Source organism: Pocillopora damicornis, chromosome 14 (genome assembly GCF_964200805.1).
Source record: "Pocillopora damicornis chromosome 14, jaPocDami1.2, whole genome shotgun sequence".
Classification (NCBI taxonomy): domain Eukaryota; kingdom Metazoa; phylum Cnidaria; class Anthozoa; order Scleractinia; family Pocilloporidae; genus Pocillopora; species Pocillopora damicornis.
In genome coordinates this window covers 12,479,772-12,495,434 of record NC_142683.1, presented here as the reverse complement: position 1 = coordinate 12,495,434, position 15,663 = coordinate 12,479,772, and the positions used below count along the sequence as shown (strand labels likewise).

The 15,663-nt window shown below is 38.6% G+C and overlaps 1 protein-coding gene, 2 long non-coding RNA genes and 2 other non-coding genes across 5 annotated transcripts; 2 read left to right on the top strand and 3 right to left on the bottom strand.

Moving 5' to 3' along the window:
• Positions 1-608: 608 nt before the first annotated feature.
• Positions 609-717, top strand: LOC149034493 (U6 spliceosomal RNA). Its single transcript, XR_016183247.1, has one exon. It is a non-coding gene; the product is annotated as a U6 spliceosomal RNA (small nuclear RNA).
• A 6,130-nt stretch (positions 718-6,847) lies between these two features.
• Positions 6,848-8,872, bottom strand: LOC149034492 (uncharacterized). Its single transcript, XM_089194880.1, has 4 exons — positions 8,685-8,872; positions 7,293-7,854; positions 7,033-7,214; positions 6,848-6,963 (listed from the first exon to the last, which is right to left on the bottom strand). Exons 1-3 carry the CDS (start codon positions 8,805-8,807, stop codon positions 7,120-7,122), a joined length of 780 nt encoding a protein of 259 aa, XP_089051006.1. The 5' UTR covers positions 8,808-8,872; the 3' UTR covers positions 6,848-6,963; positions 7,033-7,119.
• Positions 8,873-9,162: 290 nt separating this feature from the next.
• LOC149034491 (uncharacterized) lies at positions 9,163-13,960 on the top strand. The gene is made up of 4 exons (XR_016183168.1): positions 9,163-9,615; positions 9,861-11,567; positions 12,087-12,888; positions 13,535-13,960. It is a non-coding gene; the product is annotated as an uncharacterized LOC149034491 (long non-coding RNA).
• LOC113679634 (U6 spliceosomal RNA) lies at positions 10,665-10,766 on the bottom strand. Its single transcript, XR_003447010.2, has one exon. It is a non-coding gene; the product is annotated as a U6 spliceosomal RNA (small nuclear RNA).
• Positions 12,248-14,098, bottom strand: LOC149034490 (uncharacterized). Its single transcript, XR_016183165.1, has 3 exons — positions 13,959-14,098; positions 13,379-13,431; positions 12,248-12,870 (listed from the first exon to the last, which is right to left on the bottom strand). It is a non-coding gene; the product is annotated as an uncharacterized LOC149034490 (long non-coding RNA).
• Between the last annotated feature and the right edge of the window lie 1,565 nt (positions 14,099-15,663).

Below are 15,663 nucleotides of genomic sequence, written 5' to 3'. Positions count from 1 at the left end.
GACGTTTGGAAAACGTTTTGATTACGTTTAAATGGTGTTTTGCAACAACAGCGGAAGTACAAAACTGATTAGTTTTAAACATTCTCGAAAAGTAACTGATTGGTATAAATAGCAAGTCAAATTTTGTTATCATGAAGATGTTTACATCGGGAAGTTATAAGGTCTTGTTGGGTTATTGGTTGGTAAATTTGTAAAGGGAGAATGGAAGCCCTGAAATGGAGAAACGGACTAGAGCTCAAAATATATACCAATGATAAATGGAAATAATATTGACTTCAAAGAGAATGCGTGCAAGTCTTGAGCATTGTTCTTGTCTAGCACGGAATTTACATATGGGATGCAGAAATGTCAGACTTTTTAACCAACTCAAACTCATCATGTTCTTGTAAAAAAATTCAAAAAAAATGTAGAAAAATTTCAGAAGTCGCTCAGTAACATGGACAAAAGTGTATGCATGTATACGGAAGTGTTCGCCTTAATTAAACGCATGCGTAGTGGGTTCGTCGGAATCCTAAAAGTCCCTAGAGGTCAACTTCGATCTTGTCCCACTTGGTTGAGCAACAAACAATAGATTCTTATATATACGAAAACAGACATATTGCATAAACGTGCTCGCTTAACGGCAGCACATATACTAAAATTGGAACGATACAGAGAAGATTAGCATGGCCCCTGCGCAAGGATGACACGCAAATTCGTGAAGCGTTCCAAATTTTTTCTTCTTTGCGGCAGAAATATATTAAATAAACTATATGAACTTCACTGCCGCTTTTTGCAACAAATTACAAAATATCATTTTCAAGGCATTACTTCGCTAAACAGACGATTGAATGGCTGTAATAACTCGTAAACTAGTATTTTGAATCCAAATCGTCGCTTCTTCCGTGAAAAATTGCAAATTTAGGCCGAAAATGTAAAAAAAGAGTGAAAACACGCATAGAGCGACACTCTCGAAAGAGTCCACGATCGCGCTCGAATGCGTGGCGCGCGCTAACGACCAAACGCACGCGTGGATCACATATGAGGCATTCGATTCGAGTGCCTTTCTACGCGCGGCTCCTATCGTCGCTTTTGACCCTTTTCGGCACAACAACTAAAGAGTTAAGTGCTCCATCAAGGGCCAGTTGTTAGCTGTGACAGTTGTAGAAGCACCCAAATTCTAGGAAAATGCGTTTACATGTTCCATGTAAATTCATGGATCGCCATCGACGTCAAGCAACCAATTTTCTCTGACTGATGAAAGGAAGGTGTTTTCAAATCCATGCCTTAAAAGCAGTGTTGGAGGAACTGCAAAAGTTGTTGCGATGAAAGTACCAGGGGCAAATCTCTCTTCAGTGATTCAGGACGTTCCGTTCAATCGATCGAAGGCTCGATCGCTGAGGCCATCGATAGTACCTTTCAACCATAAAAATAATCGTCGTAGCTCTGATTGCATTCACCTGTGACTTTAGTTGCGACTTGAAATTGAGAATCTGTAGAGGAATACAAACTTCGGACTCTCGTGAATCGTGTAAGGATTTATGCAATCTGAAATTTATGGAACAACGTATGGACAAATTAAAAAGATTTAAATCATTAGTTAAAAGAAGGAACGAAGAACGATAACTAACAAGAAACTCGAACAGATACATCACATAACCGAGTAAACCACGCGTTCGATAACGATTGTACAAGCTAGCTATTGAGTAATTTCACCAAAACCCTGACATAAACAGTCTAAATAACAAAGCGTGCAGAACAATCAATGAAAATGGGGATAGTAATAAACTTACTTCATGACAAGATTCCATAGGTAATCTAAAAAGCGAATGAAAAGGGACAGTCAGAAGAACGTCAAGAAATGGAGAGCTAATATTCTAACAGATTAAAGTAAAGGCGTATTGATAACCTTATTTCAGACTCAAGTTACGATTCAAAAATCAAAGATTAAACATATTAAAATCAATTTCATCGAGGTAAAAATGTCACGCTATCGCTGTCGCATCGAAATTGTATTGAACGTTTTCGTTGGGTGAAAAATCATTGGATCTTTTAATCAAAATTAGACGTGCACATATTAAAATTTAACCACTATTTTGTGACCACTTTTAACCACGATCAAGGGCCGCAAGCGCCTTTGGTTCCACATGAAAACAGACTAAAATTTGCGTGACAAGAAGTTAGTCACGACCGGCACGACCATGGAAGGCGCCCATTCTTCTCTGTTAATACCTCTCTTGAGGTCCCCATGGCACAGGTCACGCGCAAAGCGTGACAAAAGCAAATCAAGTTATTTTTATGTGAAAATACGTCCAATGGAAGCTGTTGAAAAGTGTATTAAGCAAATAAATGAGAAAGGATGAGAGAATCCTTCAAAATTTCATCCTGCTTTACTATTTAGCAATTTAGCCTTTAAACTCTTTACGGTGGTCAATTTACGTTTTCAACTTAGTTGTTAACACTAAATTACCTATTTAGCAATTGAGCCGGGAAGTCCTGAATCACTGGAGATTTCTCAAATCTCCAAACTCCCATCACAACAACTTGTTGACTTCCTCAAACTCTACTTTTAAGGAATGAATTCAAGAAGAAGTTTTCCTTTCATCAGTCAGGAAAAATTGGTTACTTGGCATAGTGGTATGGTAGATTTGAAATAACCAAACGAGCAGATGTCATTGGTCAATTCTTTCTACTGAGATCCCAACAGAGAAGAATTGGTGCCTTCCTTGGTCGAGGGAGGCGCCCATTCTTCTCTGTTTTGGATCCCACAGCAAAAGGGGATTCCTATATAGAAGTACAGGTAGTCAGCAAAGAGAAGAATACAGAAATCACGTTTAGCAGGCTAAAATTAATGCAAATATACATAATAAAGTGAAAATTCCTTTATGGGAAGCTGTTGAAAAGTATAAAACAAAAGCAAATGAAAAAATGCAACAAACTTTCCCTCTGCTTTATTAAGGGCTTGGGACCTTCTAGCAATTGCACTAGGCAGCATTAAAAGTTTGAAAATTTGAATTTATGATAGCATTTCCTCCACCAAGGGAACCATTGCCCAATCCTCAGGAGCTAGTTGCTCACTGAGGGAGCCAGGCTAATTGACCACTGCCCAGCACTCGGCGTTGTTTAAGCAAGCTTGAATGGAAAAAAAGTTAAAATAAATAAACAAATAAACAAAAATTATATAAGTCAATCTGTCTTCTTCTTTTTATATCCTTTGTTGTTTTTAAGGTTTTCCTTCTTTCTCAAAGCTCTCGGTCATTGTGTTACAATACCAGTTTCCAAAGTATTGTTTATGATTTTCAGGGTCTTTCTTCTTTCCACACTTGGGGCAAACCATGTTATACAAGGATCGCTCACGACTGCTGCTTGTCTTTGGTTCCTGGGTAGTCCTTGTTTCATCTTTTTGCTTTGGGTGTGATGGTTGAGATTGAGACTTTTGTTGCCAAGATTAAGGCTGATGATGTTGTCTTTGTATTTTGGATTGTAATGGAACAGGGGGAAATCTTCTTACTACTGTTGGTGGCTGTAAGAAAGGAACAGGAGGAACAGGAGCTGGAAGAATTGGCATCGGTCGGCAAGCTTTTGAAGTTTGACCTCTGAGAATGGCCGTCCCTGTGGCATTGGTTGGTAATACAAATTGAAAGGGCACAGGATAGTTGACTTGTGGCAGAGACAGAGGCAGTGGTGTGGCTGCTGGTAAAGGTGTCTTTGATGCTGCTGGTTGAGTTCGTTGAGGTAGTTCCTGTTTAAGTATTTCTTGTTCTTTCTTCTTTTGTCGCTTGATATACCACTGACTTAGTGTTGTTTGGTTTATATCTGGTAGCTAAATCTGTGTCTCTCTCATCACCATGCTATTGTTCATAACACGTTCTTGTATGCCTCTGTAGTCTTTACACAAGAGACCAATGGTTTGTTGTTGTTTTCTTTAATTTCTCTGGCCCAGGATGTAGATTACATGGTTCAGATATTATTGCCTCTGTGTACATGTAACAATCTGGCCATTGGACTGGAGCACTGTTGGAGCCTAGAAAACATCTTAAAGAAAGAAAAACCATATTAAATGAAAAAAGAGTCGTGTGTCATATGTACAACATTAGCCGTACAGTAGCTCACCTACTGTCCAGCCCTGGTACAACATTGGTACTTCTTCTCTTTGGAGCTTTAAACTTTCCCTTCACCAGTGTAGTGCAGTGTCGTGGAGCAAATGTTGTTGGTTGTTGGTCATATTCATGAAGGCTTTTCCACAGTCTGATGATTTCTTTGGCTTGTGTATTGGACAAGGCCATATTTCCCTCTCTCACAGAAACCAAATATGCTGCTAAAGCCTGGACTTCTCCATATCCTTGAATATTGTCAGGCCTAGCAGAGTCCTATGGACAAATATAATTCAGAGTTTACTTTCTGAATCCTTATATAAAGTACTACAAAATAATACTAAAAACTTACCTCTGCATCACTTCCAACAAGCTCAGCAGAGTCTTCATCAGAAGTACTGGTAGCATCTAAGTCTAAATGAAAATTCACATTTTCAGTTAAAAATTTGGGAAAGGCAGATTTTGTGGACAATGCACACTTACCTCTTTCACTACCCAAAGGCACAGTAAACACCTGCTCTGCAGGTGCAATTGTCTCATCTTCATCTTCATTAAATCCTTCATCTATTTAGTCTAGGTTAACATCCGAAAGAGGTTCTTCCCCCTGTGGCATCCTATCTTCATCTTCTAGGGTGTTGTCCTTGAGAATCTCACCAGTCTGATTGAAGAGATACTCTACTCCTGTCATTTCACCTGTATAGATTCCAATATTCTGAACATTGGGCTTGATTTTCTTTCCAAGGACATCTTCACTTAGCTCATTCACAGCATGTATTAATAATCCACTGTAGCTTTCTGGTCCTAATTCAGTAATTGAAACTGCAGCAGAAGCATGATCAGAATTCCACCTCATCAGGCCATCTAACAAGTAAGCTTGAAAATGAATGTCACTTGCTGAAGTACCTAAAATAAATGAAAACAGTGTTATAGGCTGTAGTATTTGGGACATGTTAAGTTTTTACACAGATATTGTTACCTGGTATGAATTTATTAATATGCAGGTGGAATGACTCCAAAGATGTTGAACCTCTTGCACATCTATAAGTTGGAAGTTGGACACCACCTTCAGTCAAGACCCCAGTTTTTTAATACAGTTGCACCCCCTCAGGGTCCTGGATGCATGGAATGTGGTGCTTTTGGTTGTCCCATATTTCCCATACACGGGTCTTGTCAAGTAAAGGTACTCCAGTAGTATCACATCCCTGACAAAGTAAATGTCAGTAATAGATCGTAAATCATTGTAGTAGTGTCAACAATTCCCCTAGTTCTCCTACGGCAATGTCGAGTCAATTCTCTCCGTGCAATCTTTTCAATAATGGTTGCATCAGAAGGGTCAGCAACACCTTGAATCTGCAATTGACCTCTTTTGGCAGACTTCAATAAATCCAGATCTTCTTTACTCTATTGGAAGATGCATTGTGATAGACAACTGACAAACACACTATAGACTGGATGTGCCTCTGTGTTACATCCAGCAGCAATTCTTCTCATAAAGTGCCAAATATCAAGGCAGATCACTAAATTGTCCCAGAGTGAGAATAGCCTCTTAGCCTTGCCAGTGGAACAACAATCTCTGTCAACATAAAGGACCTCGGGAGGTGAGACACCAGCCAAAGAATATCTTCTCATTGGTCCATTTGCCATGTTTTCCAACCCAGTTCCTTCATTGACAGTCATCACTGACATGAGCACTTGTCCATTTTCATTTCCAACATTAGTGGCCCAGGAAGCAGTACCAGCACTACCTCCTGCAAGTTTTCTCACAATTTTCTAATTAGAGTCCATTTTCAATATTCTTCCTTAGACGGAGGTGATGGATGCTTTAACATAGTCCATTCTGGCCATGATATCTAAGGTATGCACTGTGAGCAGCCACTTGTACTTTGGCACTGGTACAAATTCTGGAGGCTCTTGAAAGTTAAGGGGACCAGTGAGCCCACTTTTGAATGCATTGGCAAAGTATTTGCAGTCAGTCAGATACTGGGCTGATTTTTGGAGCCACTTTTCACTGTGCTCTTCAGTAAGCTTCTTTTGTAATTGCGTTGAGCTGTTGCCAAGGCCCCTGTTTCTCAACAGTCTGATAATTCGGACATCACAAGCATACTGGTAGGTTAGCAAAACTGGGAACTGAAGTTGATGGCCAGTATCAAGTTTTTTATAATCCCAGGGCTCCAGCTGATAACCTTTCTCTTGCAATGCCTACGCTCTAAGTACTCCGCAGCAAGGTTATAGTTGCTGTCAATGTCTACAACTTGCCTCACAGTACTGTATATCCCAGCACTGGTGAGTAGTTTCCTGTCACAGGCCTCATGTAGGCAATACAGAGTGACTTTCCAAAGCTTGCGTGGCATCCAAAGTAGCAGCCATTGCGCAAAATATCTTTCAAGTCGAGGTGGTTGTGTGCTTATAAGAGATGGCTGAGGGGGATCCCAAAATAACTTGTTGACCCTAAAGAAGAGTAAATACACTGTAGTAAGAAAAGACTGTTTACTGAAAAACACTCTTCAATGTAAAAATAAGTGAACTATATTTTTCTCACAAAAAATAGTAAGCTTGTATGTAACATAAAGTATATCAATATACAATAATAAAAAGTAGTAAAGAATAGTAAGAAATAATAATAATAAAAGAAATAAATAGTCACATATAATAAAAAAAATATATTATTTTTTACATATGTACAGTAATATTGCAATGGCTAATGATAGAGTTATTCAACTGTTCTCTAACACTTATTGCATTGAACAAATAAAAATCAATATGTCGGTTCACCTGCTAAAGTCCAGCTTTGCCTCTCCCTTATTGTTTGTTGTAAATAAGGCCTGAGACACCCACAGGTGGCCAGCTTTAGGTAATGTCTTAAGCCATCCATCTGGAAGTAAGGAATGTTCTGAAGAATAACATATTTTCATCATTAAAAGAGTGAAATATTAATAACATTTGATACAAAAACCTGTACCTTGATTCCTAACACTGCTGAGGAGGGCTACTGAAGCTGTTAGTAATTGCTCTGGCTGAGCCACAGGCACTTCAACTACTTCTGGTACTAGTGGCACAGGCTTTCTGGTTCAGGTGCTTGTATTGATTGAGATGCACCTGGTGTAAGCTGCTGACTTATATTTGGCTCACTGGTTGGTTGGACTACAATGAAAATGCAGAACATTATTTCAGAACACATCTTCAAACAGAAACAGTAATACCTAAAATTTGAAATATTACCTAAATTATCCTCTATTTGGTCAGCAAAGGCACAAAGCTCTTCATCATCTACATCTTGAATACATGTAGATGTAGAAGTCACAGTAGCAGAAGGTGTCTTCGGTTTTCTTTTTCTCACTGATACAAGGATGGTGGGTTTGAACTTTTCAACACCTGTAGTTGATGCAACCCAGGGCAAAAAGTTTTTGGTGCTTATGTGCCCAGATGCCAGACCAGCTGCCAGGGGGGAGACAACTTTTTTTGATGCAGAGTTTTGGCTTGGTTGTGGAGAATTGTGTTGCTTTTTGGGCTCTTTATCCTCCCTCTGCTTTTTCTTCAGGGCCACAACATCACAACCCTCTTGAAAAGATTCCACATACTTCTTTGAGGCAGCTTTGTTTTGACTTATAGGAGATTTGGTCACTTTTTCATTGCGGATGTTGTCAACAAACCAACCAATGTAGCTAGGAGCGTTTTCCAGCATCCATCTGAAGGACTGGCCACGATATTTTCCAAACTGGAGCAAGTACTCTCCTTGAACATCAAGTTCATTTTGAACATCCCCTTTTCTCTTCTTAACAGTTTAACAATTTGACCTGAACGTAATAGTGCTGTGATAACAAAGATTAGGTTGTTAAGTTGAGCAATGGAATAAAAGACCCTTCAGGGTAAGTCTTTCTAAAACCAAAGGAATACGAAGAAACTTTCATCACTAAATGAACAAGTATTTTTTTTTAAGTCATAACTATGAACTAAATATGAATTCGTTTCTTAATCGAGTATCTTAGCGTAGGATAGGTTTTTTATTAACGTCTGATTGTAACATCGCTAAGTTTTATTATCACCATAATTTAAAAGCCACAAGCAATTCAATTTTACTGTAATCGTCGCAAAACAAGATAAGATTCCGTCTTAGCGGCTTCGATACGCACAGGGTTAATATACATGGCTAATATCACGAGGTTACAGATAAATAAACCAACTAAGCGATTTTCCGTCGATCGAAAATACCATTATGCATGAGTAGTTCGGGCTATTTCTCACTGTTCGCTTGTTTTTTCAATTTTTTTCTTTATCAGGCGACCTGAAGTAGAATATGACCTGAACTTGACGTGACTCGTATTTAAATGACCTGAACTTTCGCCTCGCCGCCTCAATATCGGTAAGAACAAATCGGTCTTAAACTTTTAATTGTTTTGTTTGTGTTTAAGTCCTCAGAGTATACAATTAAGAGCGCAATGAAGCAGTCGGTCTTAACTGATGTTTTACTAAACAAAACAAAAGCGATAAGCCGTGCCGGTTAGGACTTTAACAATTGGCTTTTTGTTGACAACTACTTCTGAAGACTTTCAAAAATGGCCGAAAAATCAAGGGGTCGTTCTTGCTCTGAGCCTTTCAATTGTTTAAGCCTACCTCTTCGGGAAGTATGCTAATGACCTGGTCCTGCTGCTCTGAATTCCTCTTGAACACCTCGTTCGCTTCTTTCGTGTAGTTAAGCACCAAATCCCCATTGCTGAAACGTCTAAACTTCGGCATTCTCGCTATAGCTGAAGCTATAAACCGAAAGAAAAACCTCAAAGGTAAACGACAGAAACGAAAACAATCGAGCGCGTACGTCTCTTCTACAAATATTTTCTGGCTGAAAAAGTTCTAAATATAAATTATATCTTATAATACAGATTAGAACGCTCAAAGTTTTCGCTGATCTCTCTCTCTCTCTCAATGAATTAGAATCCTCCCTTACTAGATAGGGAACAATCTATTATAGATTTGTTGTACTTGTTAGCTCAAATTGACCAATCGCATCCACTCGTTTGGTTAATTGAAATCGAGTTGATGTGATTGGTCAGCTGAATGAATATCCAGTGGATGTGATTGGTCAAAGATTTCTAATTCAGTGGATGTGATTGGCTCACTCTACAGAGAACATTAGCCTGACCGCAGTGGTCGTGACTAACTTCTTGTCACGCAACGTTTAGTCTGTTTTCATGTGGAACCAAAGGCGCTTGCGGCCCTTGATCGTGGTTAAAAGTGGTCACAAAATAGTGGTTATATTTTAATATGTGCACGTCTAATCTTGATTAAAACATCCGATGATTTTTCACCCAACGAAAACGTTCAATTCAATTTCGATGCAACAGCGATAGCGTGACATTTTAACCTCGATGAAATTGATTTTAATATGTTTAATGTTTGATTTTTGACTCGTAACTTGAGTCTGAAATAAGGTTTTCAATACGCCTTTACTTTAATCTGCAAGAATATTAGCTCTTCATTTCTTGACGTTCTTCTGGCTATCCCTTTTCATTCGCTTTTTAGGTTACCTTTGGAATCTTGTCACGAAGTAAGTTTATTACTATCCTAATTTTCATTGATTGTTCTGCACGCTTTGTTATTTAGACTGTTTATGTCAGGGTTTTGGTGAAATTACTCAATAGCTAGCTTGTACAATCGTAATCGAACGCGTGGTTTACTCGGTTATGTGATGTATCTGTTCGAGTTTCTTGTTGGTTATCGTTCTTCGTTCCTTCTTCTAACTAATAATTTAAATCTTTTTAATTTGTCCATACGTTATTCCATAAATTTCAGATTGCGTAAATCCTTACACGATTCACGAGAGTCTGAAGGTCGTATTCCTCTACAGATTCTCAATTTCAAGTCGCAACTTAAGTCACAGGTGAATGCAATCAGAGCTACGACGATTTTTTTATGGTTGAAAGGTACTATCGATGGCCTCAGCGATCGAGCCTTCGATCGATTGAACGGAACGTCCTGAATCACTGAAGAGAGATTTTCCCCTGGTACTTCCATCGCAACAACTTTTGCAGTTTCTCCAACACTGCTTTTAAGGCATGGATTTGAAAACACCTTCCTTTCATCAGTCAGAGAAAATTGGTTGCTTGACGTCGATGGCGATCCATGAGTTTACATGGAACATGTAAACGCATTTTACTAAAATTTGGGTGCTTGTACAACTGTCGCAGCGACTAATTGGCCCTTGATGGAGCACTTAACTCTTTAGTTGTTGTGCCGAAAAGGGTCAAAAGCTACGATACGAGCCGCGCGTAGAAAGGCACTCGAATCGAATGCCTCGTATGTGATCCACGCGTGCGTTTGGTCGTTAGTGCGCGTCACGCATTCGAGCGCGATCGTGGACTCTTTCGAGAGTGTCGCTCTATGCGTGTTTTCACTCTCTTTTTATTTTCGGCCTAAATTTGCAATTTTTCACGGAAGAAGCGACGATTTGGATTCAAAATACTAGTTTACGAGTTATTATAGCCATTTAATCGTCTGTTTAGCGAAGTAATGCCTTGAAAATAATATTTTGTAATTTGGAGCAAAAAGTGGCAGTGAAGTTCATATAGTTTATTTAATATATCTGCCGCAAAGAAAAAAAATTTGGAACGCTTCACGAATTTGCGTGTCATCCTTGCGCAGGGGCCATGCTAATCTTCTCTGTATCGTTCCAATTTTAGTATATGTGCTCGGGAGCACGTCTATATAAAAGGTCTGTTTTCGTATATATAAGAATCTATGGTTTGTTGCTCAACCAAGTGGGACAAGATCAAAGTTGACCTCTAGGGACTTTCAGGGTTCCGACCAACCCACTACGCATGCGTTTAATTAAGGCGAACACTTCCGTATACATGCATAAACTTTTGTCCATGTTACTGAGCGACTTCTGAAATTTTTCTGCATTTTTTCTGAATTTTTTTACAAGAACGTGATGAGTTTGAGTTGGTTAAAAAGTCTGAAATTTCTGCATCCCATATGTAAATTCCGCGCTAGACTAGAACAGTGCTCAAGACTTGTACGCATTCTCTTTGAAGTCAATATTATTTCCATTTATTATTGGTATATATTTTGAGCTCTAGTCCGTTTCTCCTTTTCAGCGCTTCCATTCTCCCTTTACAAATTTACCAACCAATAACCCAATAAGACCTTATAACTTCCCGATGTAAACATCTTCATGATAACAAAATTTGACTTGCTATTTATACCAATCAGTTACTTCTCGAGAATGTTTAAAACTAATCAGTTTTGTACTTCCGCTGTTGCAACACACCATTTAAACGTAATCAAAGCGTCGTCATGTCAGGAATTTCCAGCGGTATCCTTCAGAGAGCGTGCGTATTGAGTATAAGTTTTCAATATGGCGGACGAAGACGAGTAGATTTCCATCTGACTTGTAATAGTGATATTCTAAACTGTTTAAAATGATCCTTAGCATTTGAAGAACGAGCCATCTTGTCTACGAAATGTACGAAATGACTGCCAATCTTGTGCATCATGAAGGTACTCTGTAACTTATTTTTCGTATTTTTTACCCGTTGATAAGTGTGGAGCTTCTTAGTTTGAGTGCGGTAAGACATTTCAAATAAAATATAGCTAATTAGATCTGGTAAAACGTTTCTTTCGTCTTTTAATGAGCACACACAAGAGTCTGAATGGGAATCAATCGTTGTGATAATTTTTGTATAGAAATTTTATCTCGTTTCATCTCTCCGAGCTCTCGCCGATCCACTGCATCGTCAGGCATCATCGACAGTGTTTTTACCTCTTGCAGCGATTAAATTTCATTGTCTTTCTGCGCGTAAACTTTTTGCCTTAATTCCCCCTTCCTCTACTCTGAATGCTTCAGAGATAAGGGTATCAAATAGTTTCAGTGTGCAAAACAGTACTTATTTTTAAATCTTTACACCCTTACATCAGTATGCATATTCTCCATAATTTTCTACAAACGTTTCCTTAGGTGCTAGCGCTGACGAGGAGAGTTTGTCCTAAAATTAAGAGCCTCTTTATTTTACCTTTCAGATATTAAAGACCCATATATTTGTAAAAACAAAATTAAAAAAATCAAAGACTGCTAGACCTCTGCCATTTTCCCCACCTAAAAACAGAATTGTCCAAGGAATATACTTAAAACTATGCAACGTGTGGACTGAAGAACAAGGAACTGAGCCACATCACCTATTACTATTTTTTTCCCATATTTAATTCTACTCTTTATTTATTTTGTGATAACCTATCAGTTTTTAGGGACCATCAAAGTTTTAAAAACAAAACAAGAATACTGGACCTCTGCCATTTTCCCCATCTAAAGGCAGAATTGTCCAAGCCATTTGCATGAAACTATGGGACGTGTGTACTGAAGAACATGGAATTGGGCCTCTTGACCCCTTGAACTCTGTTTTCCTAATTTTATCCTCTTCTTTCCTTGGAATAAGCAATTTTTGGCAGCGTCCTTTAAAGACTGAGCATATGGAATACAGCTTTTAAAGTTGGCAAACAAAGGCAATTTCATTCTCTTTAGCAAGTGTCCAACATGGCTTTTTGTTTAGATAGTTTCCATTTTTATATGATGTCTTTCTTAAAGATGCAAAAGCGAGAATCACTCTCTTTATAGCCAGTTCATGGGGAGCCTTGCATGCTGTATATTGACTGGGAGGGACTGTGGAGACCAACCAACTCATTTATTCTTTGATTTTCAATTTGTCTTTGGCAACAGATGTGCTTGTTGTCCTACTATTCAGGGAAGAAATGCTATCCTCGGCATGGCCTGAGCAGAAGTAGCACCAACCATGCATCCTATGTGCCCCTAAACATGAAAGTAAATGTAAGGTCAAAGTAAAAACATGAATGTCAGAAAAATTATATAATCACACAGTTGTAAACAAAGGACATCTGGTTGCAGATTCAATTGCTACACCTTTGAGGGCTTAAGTTCCACTAAATAAAAAATGCTACATAGTTTCCATGAATACAAAGTTAAAAAGCTTGAAAGCCAAAAGATACACTCTACAATCATCAAAACCTATGCATCCTTGCAAAAATAGGGTTAATTACCCCTACACCTCCTCCTATACATTCATACTTGCAGGAAATCATTCATTTTTGGGACTACTGATGCCACTGTACTTACAATGGTAGTTCAATGCCAAACACAATAACATTTTATTTCAGTTATCTCATGGTATGTGACTGCACAGGTCATATGGAAGGTACATTCCTGTATAAGGACTGACATTTGAGTTACCATAAAATAACTGTAATCATCAGAATTACAGGCCAAGACTATAAACAAATGCTTAAGTTTCCTAAGTCACCTTTGCCACAGTCAAGGTCACCCCACCTCAGGGCAATCTTCAGCAGGACCATCCTGTTACATGTGGAAACAACAACTTTTACTCATATATGCAAATTTATTGAATCAGAATTTATTACTCTTTTTGTAACTCGGGTTTCTTTTATTTGTGCCCCAGAAACAGAGAATGATGTTGAAGAAAATGGAACAAAGTTATTGAAACTTATTCTGTATTAAAGAAATTTAGTAATGGATGTTGCAACAACAAAAACCTGCAGTTGATTAAAAAAAAAGACTCAATGTGTTTTTCCTATTATCATTCTACTTGCAAATATCACAAACCAATCATCACACCAAACCTCTTCAAATTTGATCAATATAATACCCACTTCAGTATGATATTTTTTATCTTGTTTACTTTTTGCTTTATACCATGATATTTAAAAGCCCTCGGGGTATACAGCTAGTGTGCAGTGAAGCAGTTAGTCTAAATTGGTGTTTAATAAAATAAAACAAAAGCTTTAAGCTGTGGTCTGGACCTTAATATAACAATTGGCTTGAAAAAATCTAAATATAAAACTTCTAAATTGTTTAATCGGTACCTATCTTCGGGAAATTTGCAAATCAGTTGCAACTCATTTGCTTGTCCTGCTGTTACGAATTCTTCTTGAAAACCTCATCCACTTCTCTTGTGCAGCCAAGAATCGAATCTCTATTGGTAAGAAGTCTAAATTTCGGCATTATCGCATCGATGGCTGAAAGATATATACGATAAGAAAAACCTCGAAAGCAAAATGATCGAGCGTGCACTGATTCTAAGAATAACTTTTGGCTTATAACTGCTCTAAACAGGGTCTCATGATACATATGACAACAAACGATGTCTCTGTTGATCTCACACTCTTCTAATGACTTTTTAGATTGCTTTTCCAAATTCTATCCCTCAAAAGTGAGAGTACGTAAGGGGCCCATAAGAAGGTCCGCTGTATATTTGTTTTTGTTAACTCGCAAATTGGCCAATCACATCCACTCGTTTTGGTTAATTCAAATCGAGTGGATGTGATAGGTCGAAGATTTCTAATGTACAGGATGTGATTGGCTGCCACTCAGCATGTTCCTCTGACCATTCGGAGTGGATATCTAAACGAGTGGCTAATTCTGAAAAATTCTAAATTAAGCTTATCGGTAGCTCATTCACTTATCCTGTTACTCCGAATTATTCTTGAACATCTCATCCGCCTCTCTTGTGTAGATAAGCATCGAATCTCAATTGGTAAGAAGTCAAACCTTCGGCATTCTCGCGATCGATGGCTGAAAGATATAATCAGAAAGAAAAACCTCAAAGGCAAAACGATCGAACGTGTACACCTCTCCCAGGAATATCTTTTGGCAGCAAAAATTTCTCTAACGGATTGTTATAAACGATATAAGAAAGCGCGACAGTTTTTTGATCTCACACTCATTCAATGACTTTTTATCGCTTTTCCAGAATTCCACTTCACGATTCAAAATCTCAAATGTAAGAGAGCGACCGAGGTAGATTTGTTGTTGTTAGCTCCCAAATTGGCCAATCATATCCACTCGTTTGGTTAATTGAAATCGAGTGGATGTGATTGGTGGAAGATTCCCAATGTACAGGATGTGATTGGCTAACTCCTGGTCTCTGTGTAAGCTTCCTGTGGAAAAAGGGATTCCTTTAGACAGGTATAGGCCGCCCGCAATACAAGAAGGAATAGCTAAGGAATAGCTAATAGCTCCTCTAAGGAATGAATTCAAGAGGAAGTGTTACTTTTATCAGTCACAAAAAATGGTCACTTGGCATCGTTGGTGATCCACATGGAACATGTTCACCCATTTAGCATTTCAATGCCTTCACGGCTGTCCTAGAGAACATTTGGCGATTGATGAAGCACTTTACTCCGTAGCTGTTTTTCAGTGATTTCTTTGTCTCTGAGAAGGAATTTTTAGACTTGTGTTAGGGAAATGTGGCAAAACGACACGAGTCGCGCTGAGAAAAGCTCTCGAATGTCTTGCTTGTCATCCACGCGTTTATCAGGTTGTTAGCGCGCGCCACACTTTCAAGGGCAATCGTGGACTCTTTCGCGAATTCTTGGGAGAGCGATGCTCGATGCGCTTTTGTACTTCAAAGTTCATTACAGACGTTTGATGCAAAACTTTATAGTTTTCCAAACAATTTTGCAGGAAATGCCTTCAGTGAACCTAGAAGTATAGAAACACTTAGCGCAGCCCTCTCGCAAGAGTCCACGATCACGCTTGAACGCGTGGCGCGTGGTACCAACCTGATAC

What these genes read in the sequence shown, in the direction of transcription:
- LOC149034492 (XM_089194880.1), bottom strand. Translation starts at nt 8,807, where the DNA reads ATGCCGAAGTTTAGACGTTTCAGCAATGGGGATTTGGTGCTTAACTAC. An exon ending in TTAGCATACTTCCCGAAGAG is followed by an intron (nt 7,855 to 8,684) that starts GTAGGCTTAAAC and finishes TCAAATTGTTAA; the next exon opens with ACTGTTAAGAAGAGAAAAGG. An exon ending in CCAAATAGAGGATAATTTAG is followed by an intron (nt 7,215 to 7,292) that starts GTAATATTTCAA and finishes TTTTCATTGTAG; the next exon opens with TCCAACCAACCAGTGAGCCA.